At 54.4% G+C, this 14,748-nt stretch overlaps 1 protein-coding gene across 1 annotated transcript in view; it reads right to left on the bottom strand.

Moving 5' to 3' along the window:
• Positions 1 to 4,368: 4,368 nt before the first annotated feature.
• Positions 4,369 to 14,748, bottom strand: part of VWA7 (von Willebrand factor A domain containing 7) — a gene marked incomplete at its 5' end in the record, with an annotated part of 11,782 nt that continues 1,402 nt past the window's right edge. The window contains 13 exons of the mRNA XM_014525946.2: positions 4,369 to 4,676; positions 4,884 to 5,089; positions 9,034 to 9,115; positions 10,506 to 10,710; positions 10,897 to 11,011; positions 11,193 to 11,365; positions 11,499 to 11,717; positions 11,826 to 12,098; positions 12,475 to 12,614; positions 12,703 to 12,841; positions 13,425 to 13,634; positions 14,051 to 14,215; positions 14,394 to 14,485. Coding sequence (XP_014381432.2) covers positions 4,580 to 4,676; positions 4,884 to 5,089; positions 9,034 to 9,115; positions 10,506 to 10,710; positions 10,897 to 11,011; positions 11,193 to 11,365; positions 11,499 to 11,717; positions 11,826 to 12,098; positions 12,475 to 12,614; positions 12,703 to 12,841; positions 13,425 to 13,634; positions 14,051 to 14,215; positions 14,394 to 14,485 — 2,116 coding nt within the window. The remainder of the gene's footprint in view (positions 4,677 to 4,883; positions 5,090 to 9,033; positions 9,116 to 10,505; positions 10,711 to 10,896; positions 11,012 to 11,192; positions 11,366 to 11,498; positions 11,718 to 11,825; positions 12,099 to 12,474; positions 12,615 to 12,702; positions 12,842 to 13,424; positions 13,635 to 14,050; positions 14,216 to 14,393; positions 14,486 to 14,748) is intronic.

Raw genomic sequence — 14,748 nt, 5'->3', positions numbered from 1 at the left:
TGGCGGGGGAGGAGGGAGGGAGGGGTGCGGGTTGTTATTTATTTGTGTGGGGGAGAGCGATAAAAGAGCTCCTCTTTGTTGTACAAGTGACTCCACAATAAAGCTCTGTTCTTCACCACCTGTGTTGTGTCTGGTCCAGGGGATCCTTCCAGTAGTCACAAATCTGCCCCAGTATCCCCACCCTATGGAGCTGGAAGTAGTCTGGGTTGGGGCCTGGCTGTGAGGTTGATTAGTGGGTTGGAGAAAGGCAGGGTTGGGGGCCTGGATGGCTGGCGTCCCTGGTGGGGTTGTGGGGCAGCTGGGAGCCTGGACACCTGGGTTCTCTGTCTCCTTGGGGAGGAGAGTGGGGCTCTGGGCAGCTGGGGACCTGGACACTGGGGCTCTCTTCCATCTCTAGGAGGGGAGTGGGGTGGCATGGTTAGAGCAGGAGGTGACTGAGCCCGGGCGCCTGGGTTCTTCCTCTGTTCTGGGAGCTACAGACCAGGGCAGGCTGGGAGCCTGGATGCCTGGGATCTCTGGGAGGGGAGTGGGGGCTGAGGGGTGGGAGCAGAGGAGGGGGTGGAGGGTTGCCCAGATGCCTGCGTTCTCTTATCTCCCTGGAGAGGGGAGGGGAGTGGTGCATGGGATGCCCAGGGGCCGGACACCTGGCTTCTTTCCCACCTCTGGGAGGGGAGTGGTGTGGCATGGTTAGAGCAGGAGGAGACTGACGGCTGGATGCCTGGGAGGGGAGTGGGGCTGTGGGGGCACTGGCAGCCAGGACGCCCAGGCTCACTGGGCACAGAATGAGCTCTGGCAGGGAAGGCTGGAGCCCCCCTTTATCAGTGGGCAGAGCTAGGTATGCCTGTGACTCTGCCCCCTCTCCCTTCACTTGTATAAAAGCAAGGCCAGGATGTCTTCCTCTCCCACCCCTTGAACCATCCATGCCTTAAGATGGGCAATGGACACAGGAGTCCAGGCAGGGAGGTAAACCCAGGAGGCTGTTGGGACATGGATGCCAGGGTCTCTGACCCCCCACCCCCAGCCCTGCCAGTGCCCCTCACTCCCGACCCACAGCCCCCTCTCCAAGTGCTGCCCCTCACTCCCGATGCACAGCCCGCTGCGCACCCCCCAGCCCTGATTGTGCCCCTCACTCCCGACCCACAGCCCCCTGTCCCCAAGCCAGTAGGTGTATCAGGCCTGGGACAAGCCAGCACCATGTCTCCCTGCTTTCCAGGAAGTCTATTTTTAGCTTTAACAAGGACACCCCAGGCTCCTAATAAAAGTCTCTTCCCCACCCCCGCCCCAGGGACCTGAGTCACATCCTGTCGGGGGAGCCCAGGCCTGAGCCCTACATATCGTGGGTTGGGGAGGGCAGACGCATAGGTCCCCTCCCCCGTGGGGAGTGAGAGCCGGGGGGTGGGAGCCCGGATGCCTGGGTTCACCCCAGAGCTATGGGGGAGAAGTGGAGCCCGTGGGTGCACGGGGTGGGGCGCAGAGCCCAGATGCCTGGTGCTCTTGCGTCTTCCCCGGCGGAAGCCCTGGAGCTATTTTCAGTCTCTGAAGCTGAGACTTTCCTTCCCCTTCTACGCGAAGGAGAAACATGTGGTGGCACGATGAACCACAGCAAGTCCCAAAGCTCACGCAACCCCGTGGGGAGGGAAAAACCAGGGAGCCGGGGCTGTGGGTGGGGAGTGAGAGGCACTGGCAGGACTGGGGGGGCCACAGGGCTGTGGGTTAGGAGCAAGGGGCACCAGCAGGACTGGGAGGAAGCCTGGGCTCTCCCCAGAGACTCGGGTTTTCCATTTCCACCTTCCTCTTCCCTTTCCTAGGTTCCTTCCACCCACAGCCAGGGTGTGGGGCCGGGCCAGGAAAGTCCACCCCCTTGACCCTGCCCGAGCCCCTTGCCCCTGCCCCGCAGCCCCCTGCCCCCCCCAGCCCTGCCAGCACCCTTCACTCCCAACCCGTAGGCCCAGCTCCCAGTTACATCATGCTGTGTATGCTCAAATTTCCGCCTCGGAGCCGAAACCAACAGTTAGGTAATCGTGGTGGATCCACCCGCCCCCGCGGCACCAGGCAACATCCTCCAGGGCCTGCAAGTCACCTCTCTGGGCCCCTGCTCTCAGCCCCAAGCCTCACTCCCTGGCCCCAGCTTTGGGTCCATCTCAGGAGCCAGAGCTGCAGGTCAGGAGTGAGGGGTGCCAGCAGGTCTGGGGGGCAGGGGGCTACGGGTCAGGAGTGAGGGGCGCCGCAGAGCCTGGCCTAAGCGATTGGGGCTGGAGGCGGCAGCTTCCTCGCGAGGTCACTGCCACGTCAGAGCTGAACCGGGGATCCCAGGTGTCCGGGGACCCTGGTCCCCACTCCCCGAAGCCCAGGAGACAGGGTGGGAAAAGCACCCAGGCGTCCGGGCTGCCAGCGCCCAAACTGTGCAGTACGCCCTGCCGCCAAGGCTGGAAGTCAGCGAACCCAGGCACCTGGGCTCCCAGCCCCACCCCGTCCCACAGAACCCAGCGTCCGGACACCGTGACCCCAGTAGCATCCTGCCCAAATCTGGGTCACTCTGTGGCTGGGGCTGGGAAATTGCAACTCTCCCCCACCCCCCAGCCATCGTCACTGTGGCAGCCAGGCGTCATGGGGACCGGATCCGGGCCCTGTCCCAGTGCGTCACGGGAACCAGGCTGCGGATCCCGGAAAGCTGCCCCCGCTGCAGAGAACCAGGCACCCGGGTCCCCGCCCCCGCCCCGCTCGCTCCCCACCCGGAGAACCCGGCATCCAGGTTCTCGCCTGCCAGGCCCTGCTTGTCCAGAAAACCCAGGCATCCGGGCTTCCACACCACCCTGCTCTCACCCCCAGCCCCACTCCCCACCCAAAAACCCCATGTGTAACTGGGGGAAGCCCAGACACAGCAGGCCTCATTCCCCTTTGAGAATGGGAAGAGAACCCAGGCGTCCAGGCTCCCAGCTGCGCTTGCTGGAAGAGCCCAGGCCCCGCTTCCCAGGGAACCCGGGCGCCCAGGATCCCACCCACGCACCAATGGGTCTCCTTCCAAGACAGCCCAGGCATCCAGGCTGGCAGCCCCCCACCCCCTGCTCCAGCCTATTGCATCCCCTTCCCTTCTCAAAGCAGGGCATGCAACCCAGGTGTCCAGGGCCTCAGTGCTGAGCCAGTCATCCTCACTCCTCTGCTAGAACTGGGCACTGAACCCAGGTGTCTGCGCCCCGCCATAGATCTGGGCCAGGGGCTGTGGCTGGTGCTAAGAACCAGGCCGGATGTGGCTGGGTGTTCGCAGCCTGGACGCCTGGTTCTGTGTTAGGGGAGCGGGGCCAAAGAGCCCAGCCCCCCCACCAAAACCCCAGTGGACTTTGCTGCTTTTCTTGGAACTGGGGAAAGAACCAGGTGTCCTGTCCTGGCTCTCAGCCATAAGCCACGAGGCCACACCGGTCCCTTCTCCTCTACCAGGGAGAGAGCCCAGGCGTCCGGGCTGCCTCCTCTGAACCCACCAAACCCCCCACTTCCCTTCCAGAGAACCCAGGCGTCCGGGCTCCCCCCTCAACCACACTTTCACGCCTCACCTCCACTCCCCTCTCAAAGGACCCAGGCATCCGGGCTCCCCACCCCCAGCTTCCTCCAATCTGACTACAGCTTTTTATCTTGTTAGGGGGGTTTTATCAGGGTTTCTCACTGTGATTGTCCCCCAGCCGCAGGGAATCCCCCTCTCGGATGCCTGGGTTCTGGTGGGGGGGGGGAGTGGGGGCTGGGGGCAGAGCCGAGGGTGGGCTGGGAGCCTGGACACCCGGGCTGTCTGGGAAGGGAACTGTGGGGGCTGGGGATGCCCCAACTGCTCCAAGGGACCAAGATGTGGCTGGCTCTGGGGTGGGCAGGGCTGGGTATAATGGGGACAGGAGCTGGGGCTGGCTCTGGGTGGGGGGCAACAGCCACATAGAACAAGCTTGGTGGCCACAGCGCCCCCTGGTGCCCCCCTCCCCTGGGTGTTGCAACTGGGGGGGTGAAGCAGTGGGGTGGGAAGGAGACAGAGCTCCCTCTAGCAGAGAACAGGGGCACGCAGGCTCTCAGCTCCCCGGCTCTGGTCCCCGGTCCCTGCTCGCCTCCCAGGCAACCCAGCAGGTGTCCAGGCGCCCAGAGGCCACCTTCTGCCTTGCCTTGGTTTCTGCTGCCCCCTGGTGGCTGATGTCTGTATTGCAGCTGAAAGGAGGCACAGGCCTGGGCTGTTCCCTGGAACGCAGCCCCCAGACCTGCAGGTGCCCCGCGCTCCCGACCCGCACCCCCATCCACAACAGTGCTCGTCTGATGGGGTGATTCTCCTCCCTGAAGTGGTTGCATTTTGGGTGCAGGTCCGAGTGCAATGAGCAACACGGAGCCGTGGAGTTGCCGGTTGCCAGAGATTTATTAGGGGGGCAGGATCTGCGGCGGGGGGGGGCAGGATCTGGATTTATTAGGGGGAGGCGCAGGATCTGGATTTATTAGGGGGAGGTGCAGGATCTGCAGCTCTGCCCACTCCTCCAGCTCCCGCTCTTCTCCCACATCAAGGGGTAGAGAACTCAGGCACCTGGGCTCCCAACCATTCCCCCCTGCTCTATAGCCACTAGAGATCGGGATTCCTGTAGTCCACCACGAGGGTGTCAGCATTTCCAGTCCTGTCACTGAACAGCAGCTGGACCACCTGGGAGCAGCAGGTCGATCTGCAGGTGGTGACAGATGTGGCGGGCTGGAGGTCAGGAGTGAAAGGCACTGGCAGGGCTGGGGGGGCAGGGAGCTGTGGGTTGGGAGTGAGGGGCACCACAGGGCTGTGAAGGGCTGCAGGTCAGGAGTGAGGGGCATCAGCAAGGCTGGATGGCTCAGGGCGCTGTGGGTCAGGAGTAAGGGGCCCCACTGCCCCCGCTACTCACCGATATACACAGATCTGGCCCCCGGAGGTAGCTAGTCGACAGGTCAGGCCCCGGGGATTTTCAACCACCTGGATGGTCACAGGGCCCTGATCGTCAGTGACACTGAATCGCACTGTCCAGTTGTGCCGGGTACAGTCAGGGTCTTCCTTGACACAGGGGAAATTGACTCCCAGCAGCTTATGGGTCGGCGGGATCACATCCTCTGTCTGGGGAAAGTCCCAGGTAGGTATTGAGGGAGCCCAGCCCAGCCTCCAGCCCCCACAGACCTCCCCACCTCCACATCATGATCACAGCTCCGAGCTCCGACCCATCAGGGATCAATAGTCTGGCTGCCAGCACCAGGAAAGCCATCACTGATCAATATATGAGGCCAGATCTTCCACAGACTCAGCAGAGGCCTTGGGATGCTGTGATCAATATCTGATGTATTGGATAGGACAGTTAGTAGGCAGTGATTGGCTTTAAGAACCAGTCATAACACCCAGTCATGGCTGGCAACCTATGATCAGTCATTGATTGTACTCAAGAGACAGAGATCAGCTATTGATTACAAAGGAATCAACATCTAATCATTGAAGATCAATGATTGATCATTATATCTTAGGGTTTGAGGGGCCAGATAGTCGATAGAGGTCACCAAAATATTGGCAACCCTTGGTAAATAATTGATGAGGATATTTCTACCCAATAGACAGGGATTTGTCTTTGTGGGACTAGTAATCAATATTCAATAATTGGAAATTGATGATGAACTGATGTTGATCACCACTCAGGGTTTGAGGGGTGACATTGTCAAGAAAGGGAGCCATGAGATTGGCAGCCCTTGATCAATAACCAATGAGAGGTTGTTTCTACTCAAAAGACAGTGATTGAGTATTGATGAAAAGTAACCGATGTCCAGTCATTAGGAATCAATGATCAAGCATTGTATTTTAGGCTTCTGGTTTTGTGCCAGGCTTTGAGAAGTGAAATTGACAAGCGAGGTCGCCAAAATATTGAGAACTTTGATCAATAACCAATAGGATGTTCTTTCTACCCAATAGGCAGAGATCACCTTTGGACTGCACTAATCAATACGCAATAATGGAGAACCAGTGATCAGTAGTTGAGTCTCTAGGTTCAAGGGGTCAAATAGTCAAGAGAGGAAGCCATGATCTTGGCAACACTTGATCAATAACTGGTAAGAGGTTATTTCTACCTAGTATTCAGAGATCACCTTTGAATAACTATCAGTCCATACCCAGTATTGGAATGGGTGATCAAAAGATGCATGTCAGGGCTGAAGGGGTAAAATTGTCAATAGAGGAAGGCGTGACCTGGCAACCTGGCATGACCTGGCAACCCACAATCAATATTCAATAAATGGCTATTCCTACTCAACAGACAGTGATTGACTATGGAGAAAGAAATTATTGACATCCAGTCACTGGGGAACTGATGATCAATAGTTGTATCTCAAGGCTGGAGGAGTGATAGTGTCAGTAGAGGTCACCAAACTATTGGCAACCCTTGATCAATAACTGACAATTGGTGATTTCTACCCAATGGACAGAAATTACCTTGGCATAACTACAAATCAATACCCAATATTTGCAAATTGATGGTCAATATGTTAAGTTTAGGGTTTGCAGAGATAACTTCTCAATAGCAGAAGTCATGATAATTGCAACCTAACTGTTAAGTGGCTATTTCTACTCAATAGACCATGACTGATTAGCAAATAAAAAAGTAATTGAAATCTTGGGAATCAATGATCAATAGCTGTATCTCAAGGTTGGAAAGGTGATATTGTTGATAGAGGTCACCAAAATATTGGCAACCCTTGATCAATAACTGGTAAAAGGTTCTTTCAACCTAAGGGACAGAGATCCCTTTGAGATAACCACTCATCAGTACCTAAGAAAAAGGAATCAATGATCAATAGTTGTATCTCAGGATGTGAGAGAAGAAACTGTCAAGAGAGGAAGCCATGATCTTGGCAACACTTGATCAATAACCAATAAGAGATTATTTCTACCTGATAGACAAAAATTGCCTCTGGACAGCCACTAATCAATACCCAATCATTTTGAGTCAACAATTAATATGTTTAACTCATAAATTGTCAATAGCAGAAGTCATGATAATCACAACCCTTGATCAATAACCAATAAGAGGTTATCTCTACTCAATAGGTAGTGATTGAGTATTGATCAGTTATTGACATCCAGGCCTAGGAAACTGATGATCAACAGTTGTATCTCAGAACTCAAGGGGATCTTGAGAGGAAGCCATGATCTTTGCAAGCCTTGATCAATAACTGCTGATTGGATATTTCTCCTCAATAGACGGTGATTGCCTTTTGATAACCACTAATCAGTACCCAATACATGGAAATCAACAACAACCAACTGGGTAAGCTCAGATCACATTGCCATGATCATGGCTTTCTCTGGATGCTTTCTCCCCTGCACTCCTGAGACAACTATTGATCAACAATTCCCAATGATTTGGTGTCAATTACTTTTTAATCACCCACCAATCACTGTCTAGGGTGTCAAAATAGCCATTTATCAGTTACTGATCATGGGTTGCCAGTATCACGACTTCAGCTATTGACAATGGCTCTCACAAAACCCTGAACTAAACCTAATGATTGTTGATTCCTAATGCCCGGGTATTGATTAGTGGTTATCCAAAGGGGATCAATTCATGGCAATCTGTTGTGGATTAGATCAATTGAGTTGGCTGGTTGATCACTGATCAATTATTGGTGTCACTATTGACCAATCATCCATCACAGGTTGGTATTGATGAATTAAAAGCAATTGGTTATAGAAAATGGGGTATAGGTGGTGATTGATGGATCATTGATTAATTATTGGTGTTATTGTTGACTAACCAGCTATCATGGGTTGATATTGATGAATTCAAGACAATTGGTTATAGATCATGAAATATGGGTGGTAATTGATTGATCATTGATTGATTACAGGTGTTACTAAACATCCATTATGGGTTGGTACCAGAGACTTCAAGGCAATTGGTTATGTTTCATGGAGTACAGGTGGTGACTGATGGATCATTGATTGATTATTGGTGACCAAATCTGTCCTGGGTCCATACTGATGAATTCATGAGATACTGGTTATGAATCATGGATTATAGGTAGGATTGATTGAGTTATTGGTTGATTAGTTGATTGACTGATTATTGATCAATTATTGGTGTTACTGGTGACCAATCAACTGTCATTGGTTGGTACTGATGAATTTAAGGCAATTATTTATGGATTGTGGATTCTAGATGGTGATCGATTGATTGGTTGAAAGAATATTGGTATTATTGTTGACCAGTCATCCATCATGGGTCTGTACGGATGAATTCATGGCTATCAGTTATACAGCATGGATCCTAGGTGGTGAAGGACTAATAGATCATTGATCACTTATTGGAGTAACTGGTGACCAATCATCCATCTTGCTATGGATTGTAGGTTATAAATTGTGCTTCATTGATCATTGATTAATTATTTGTGTTACTGGTGACCAGTCATCTGTCATAGGCCAGTACTGATGAATTTGCAGCCAGCAGTAATGGATTATAGATTATAGGTTGTGATTATTGATCCATTGGTTGTTTTTTTTATCTTTGATCAATTATTAGTGCTACTGGCAACCAATCATCCATCATGGGTGGGTATTGATGAATTCTCTGCAATCAGTTATGGGATGTGGACTATACATGATGGTCCATTGAATGGTTGATTGATCATTGGTGTTACTGTTGACCAATCACCTGGCATTGGTCTGTATTGATGATTTCATAGCAATTCAATATGGATTGTGGATTATAGTTGGTGAATGATTGGTTGATTGATTATTCATCTTGCTGTTGATTAGTCATCTGTCATAGGTCAGTATTGATTAATTCATGGCAATTGATTATGCATTGTGGGTTATAGATCATTGTCTGATTGATTATTGGTGTTAGTGTTGACCAAGCATCTGTCATGTGTCAGGATGGATCATCAGTTATGGTGCCTGATTGGTTGGTTGGTTACTTGATTGATCATTGATCAATTATTGGTGATCTATAGTTTCTTGGGCTCTATGCAATGAATCACTGTGGACGCCAAGCCATGGTTGGCCAGGCAGTAGGATCCACCCACCTGGGCAGCCTCTGGCACGGCAATCAGGGGGACTTTTATGTAGTTCTGTGCTGATCCACCCCGGGCACTGAATGTTGCAATGCTGGAAGGCAATGTAGAGATTGGGGTTACCATCCCAGGCTCCTCCCAGCCACAGGGCACATGATGAACGATAAACACCATCAATGATGACCACAATCAGGATTTCCCTTACAATTTTGATGGTGAACATAAAAAAATTGGCAAAAATAAAGAAGGGGAAGCTGTTATGATGGACATTTCTGTGGCTATTCTCTTCCATTTCCCAAATGGGGTTGCCTAAGCAGAACCTTTTTGGAGGAGAATTCCAATTTTGGGTGTAAAATTTCTGGGCACAATATCCTGAGTCCTAGCAATGAGTTTCTCCAAGTGTCTGGAAATGTGGAAGATCTCCCAAAACACCAAGGTTTGGGGGCCATATTTCTGGGCAAAATACCCTGAATTCTAGCAACAAGTTTCCAAGAGTTTCTAGAAATGTGGGGGATGTCTAGGAAGGCCTAAATTTGGGTAAAATTTCTGGGTGGAGTTGAGTTTTAGCAACAAGTTTCCACAAGTGTCTGGAAATGTGGAAGATGTCTAGAAAGGCCAGGCAATTCACCATAATGTCATGCACATAATACGCTCCTTGGTTTTGGGAAGACATGGCACTGTGGGCGTGAGGATGGTTTTCCAGAGTCCTAGCTGAATGTATGGCATTGAGTAAATCCTCCCAGGAATACAGAGTATCCAGGAAGTGTGGCACCAGGAAGTTCCAGGTGTGTCAGCCAGATATCCTAGGATGCCATAATTCCTGGATGTTTTGTTTCTGGGAGGACATATTACTCATTGATGTGAAAGAGAGACCCACAGTGACACACGGCTGACCCCAGATAACCCCTTGCCCTCATGAAAAGGTGGTTCACAACCAAGACAACTGAAGCCCATGTGAAAATAGCACCTCAGTGATGGGAAAGAGAAGCTCATCGTGATGCACAGCTGTCCCCAGGTAACCTCTTGCCCTTGTGGGAAAATGGTTCACAAGCCACAACGATTGAAGCCCACATGCAAATAGCACCTGGCCAACGTGCAAGAGAGGTTCATGGTAGCACATGACTAGCTCTCCATGAAAACAGCTCACTGCCCTTGTGAAAAAGTGATTCATGAACCGACATAACCACATGGAAGCAGTCTTCCTAACAAGAAAAGGGGGACTTGTGGCTGGCTGCTAGTGAAAAGAACAATATGCCCTTATGAAAAAATGGTTCACCAGCCAAGATGACCAAAGTCCACATGAGAATAGCAGTGTGCCAACATGAAAGAGGGGCTTACATGGCCACCTCCTTGTGAAAACTCCTCCCCTCCCCCCGGCAAGTGGGCCAAGCCCCCAAAGCAATGTCCCTACCCCAGTTTCCCATGCAAGGGGGGACGGAGTCTCTGTGTGATGGAGGGAAAAGAGGGAAAGATCCTCCACCCACCTGGAGGCAAAGCCAGAGAAGTTCTTAGGGGCGGTGAAGTTGGCGTAGAGGACCAGGCTCTCCCCAGATGCCAGGGTCACCGAGGATGGCTCAAAGCTCTGCAGCAGCCCCAATTCATCCCTCACTGAGAAGCTGAAGGTGTCTTCAGGCCCGGAGTTTGAGACCTGCACCTGGAGGGTGGTGGTGTCCCCAGGGTGGAGAGTGGCTGTTGGGGGGAGTAGGTGGGACAGGTGATAGGGATGGTTTGAGGGGGGGAGCAGAGAGGTGGGGTAAATCTAGGGACCAGCTGGGGGCTGTTTATGGAGGCCCAGATAGGCGGGGAAAAGTCAAGGCTGAAATCCAGCCCCTCTCTCCCCTTTCCTGCCCCTTTTCTCCATGCCCTGGGACTCACTGTTCTGCCCCTCCAAGGCCGCCAGCAGCACGGCTGCAGCAGTCACGGGCGTGGGGTGGAGGCGGCTGAAAGAGACCCCGGTCCCAGTTTGCCCCTCAACAAGGAGAATGGTGACCTGTGGGGGAGAGGGGCTGAGGTAAGGTGAGGAGGAGATAAAGGCAGGATGGGAAAGAGGGTTAGGAGGGAGAGGGGGGAAGCGGGGTCAAGAGAAGAGGAAGGGGGTGGGACAGAGCAAGACAGGATGAGGGAAGGGGGAGGGGGCAGATAGGGGGAGGGGAGAGCAGGGTGGGCAGTACCGGGTGGTGCAGGCTGAGACGTGCCAGGCCCAGGACATGGCTCTGGGCATTGCGCCGCTGGACCAAGGGGATGGCATCAACAGGGGTCAAAGTAGAGTCAAGAATCACCAGGCGCTGGGGGCGGGCACCGAGGTCCTCACCCTGAAGCCTCACTGAGACCGTGTAGTTACCCCCTGGGAAGGAGGCAACAGGTCATGGGGGGGGCATCAGAGTGGCCACAGCATCCCCTAGATGCCCCCCAGCCACCCTCTCCTCCCCTCCCAGAGAACTCAGGCATCCAGGCTCCCAGCCCTGCTGTGGGGTCACCTTGGACAGGCCGGCCCTGGATGGGCAGCATCAGGTCCTGGGTGCCCTCCAGGAGCTGGATGTTGATGTCCAGCAGGCTCTTGCCCCCAACCTCCACTTCATAGTATCCGCTGGGAACCACTGTCAGTTTCCACATCCCTGTCTCAGCCACACGGGGGACCTTGACGACCTGCCGGTCAACCGAGGCAATGACCGTGGTTAGGTCAGGTGGGGCAGTGCCTGCGGAGAGATAAGGAGCTGCAACTGGCTCTGGAGGGGGCAGAGCTGGGTATAACGGGGACAGGAGCTGCAGCTGGCTCTGGGGGACGTCCCAGCCACGTGGATCACCTGAAGGCTGCTGAAGAGTGAGCGAGAAGGCCTCGGCCCTGGCCCCTTCCAGGCTGCGGATGGAGACTGTGAACTCACTCAGGGCATCATCCACAGAGAAGTACATCGGGTCCCCCCTGAGCCGGCCCCGGATGACAGTGACAGGGGCAGCATTGAGGGCCAGCTCCATCACCCCCAGCAGCTCGGGGAGCTTCGCCTTGGTCGTGAGCACATAGAAGCCACCCGAGAGCCAGGCCAGCTCCTCAAAGACGTTGGTGAAGGGCCTGGGGGCCTCTGCAGAGAAAAACATAGGCAGAGTAGGATCCAGACCCCTCCTCGACCCCCAGAGCCTGCCCCCAGGATCGGGCCAAAATTGGGACCCTCTGGGGAGGAGAACAACGCCCACCACCTATCCCCAGCTTGGAGATGTCAGAAGGGTGGCCACCCCAGCTCCTTTCCCCCCAAGAATCAAGTCAGGATTAGGGCCCCCTAGAAGGTTATAGCCCCAATCCCCCCAGGATTAGGCCCAGATTGGGTCCCCCTCCAGAGTGACAATCCCTGCTCCTTTCACCCCAAATTTGGGCTGAGATCAGGACCCCCTGGAAGGAGAATAACCCGTGCCCCATTCCCATCCCCCCAGGATCAGGCCCGGACTGAATCCAGGTCTCACCCCGGATGGCGCGGTCCTCATGGCACACCCCAGTCAGGAGGGGGTTAACTTGGCTGCCTTTGGACTCCACGAGCATCTTGACCACATCCATCTTATCGATGTCCTTAGCGCTAGCATCCGTGAAGGTGAAGATCTTAGACCTGGGTATAACAGGGACAGGAGCTGCAGCTGGCTCTGGGGTGGGGCACTGGGGCAACAGCCACCTGTAACAACCCCAGGGAGGATCACCTTGGCTCACTGGCTCTCAGTGCCAGCTCCAATCCACTCAGCGCCATCTCCGGACAATCGTCTCCTCCGGACACTGTGAGTGCCTCGATGGCCACCTGGAACTCCTTCACATTCTCCGTGACAAAGACCGGCCCAAAGTCTGGGGTGTGTGAAAAAGGATGGGTGTATGTAACCAGGGATTATGATTTTCTACCCGTGATAGAAAACCTGCCCCCTCCCCAGACTGTGATTGTCTACAGCGCAACAGCTGGGGCATGTCTATTCAGGCATCGAGGGAAGTCCATGGGCTTCCCAGCTCCTCATTCTTCACTCGCTGGTTAATGACTGTCCCTACTTTTTAATAGCCTCCAACGTCCACTAACCAAGCACACCTTTCTCAGGGCAATATTGCAGTCTGCTCTCTACCCCAGTCTCTCTCCTCCTATTTCATTGTCTGAGAAAGTCTTTAACTTTTTTCAATACTCCTACATCCCATCCTTCACCCCCCACCCCAAGATCTGTTGTCAGCTGCATCTAGGATTTCAGCTTCAGTTAAGCAGGTGCAGCTTTGGGGCTCTCATTGCTCCCTAAGTCTTAAACCTGGGGGAAATCTTTTGGGTATATTTCTACCTCAGAAAAATACACATGGGGCTTCTGGTTTGGGTTGTGGGTGAGATAACTTTGTGGTGGGGCATCAGGCTTGGTATAACAGGGACAGGAGCTACAGCTCTGGAGAGGCTCACCTGGGTCACTAAAGGGTACCAGCACATAGTTGTGGGGGGCATCAGGGGACCCGGCGTACTTGTGCAGCAGCTCCAGGCAGTGGTCCTTGACCCAGGCAATTTCTTCGGACATGCTGCCCGTAGTATCCACCACAAAGGTCAGGGAATAGGTGGCCAGGTTGAAGAAGCTCCGGAAGGCTGTCTCACCCACCTTATCCAGGAACCCGTAGCCTGTGCAGGTTAGGAGTGAGGGACACCAGGAGGGTGGAGAGGGCTGGGGGTCCAGAGTGAGGGAAACCGATGGAAGTGGGGGGCTGCAGGTCAGGAGTGAGGGGCACCTAACAGGCTGTAGGGGGTGCAGGAGGCTTTCAGTCAGGAGTGAAGGGCACTGATAAGGCTGCGTGGGGACAAGGGGCTTTGGTTCAGGAGTGAGGGGTACTAGTGAGGCTGGGGGGGCAGGGGGTGCAAACCAGGAGTGAAGAGCACCAATTAGGATGGGGGGGTAAGGGGGCTGCGGGTTGGGAGTGAGGGGCACCAGGGGACTACAGGTCAGGAGTAAGGGGCACTGGCCAGGCTGGAGCGGGGCAGGGGGCTTTGGGTCAGGAGTGAGGGAGCACTAGTCAGGTCAAGGCGGGGGTCTCTCTCACCTGGTGCCACAAAGAAGTCCCGGGTGGCCTGGATGGCCAGCCTGGCAGCCTGAAGGTGCAAGTCATGGTGGGGGGACATCACTGGGTCCCAGGTCTCTTTGTTGATGCCCCCAGTGGGCGCGGACCTGCTGGTGATGTCATCAGGGGTCCCATGGCTGCACTTGCCTGGGGTAGGGGGGAGGCAGGAAAGTCCCCATCAGGGTTAAGCTGCCCTCTCCCCACCTACCTAGCAGCTGGGGACTGCGGGTCGGAGTGAGGGGCACTGGTGGGGCCCCAACACCCCCTAGTGGCCTGTAATGGGGGAGAGGGTGTGAGCAAGTGTTCAGTGCAGGAGAGACCTCACCTGGGGGCTTCTTCCCGCAGGCCTTCCAGCTCCTGTAACCACTCGTGAGCATGTCGGTAACCAGCAGATTGTCCTTGCACAAGAACCCGCCCCTGGGGCATACAACAGGGGGGTTAAGGGGCCTCCAGCTTGACTGGTGCCCCTCACTCCTGACCCACAGGCCCCCCCAGCCCTGCCAGTGCCCCTTACTCTTGACATACAGGCCCCTGCCCCACCCCAGCCCTGCTGCTGCCCCTCACTCCTGACCCGCAGCCCACTGGCCCTGCCAGTGCCCCTCACTGCCAAACCACAGTACCCTGCTCCCCTGGGCCATGCTGGTACCTCTCACTCTCAACCCCATCTTGCTGGTGACCCT

This window comes from Alligator sinensis, unplaced genomic scaffold (genome assembly GCF_000455745.1).
Source record: "Alligator sinensis unplaced genomic scaffold, ASM45574v1 scaffold336_1, whole genome shotgun sequence".
Classification (NCBI taxonomy): domain Eukaryota; kingdom Metazoa; phylum Chordata; order Crocodylia; family Alligatoridae; genus Alligator; species Alligator sinensis.
This window is presented reverse-complemented; position numbering and strand designations above follow the sequence as displayed.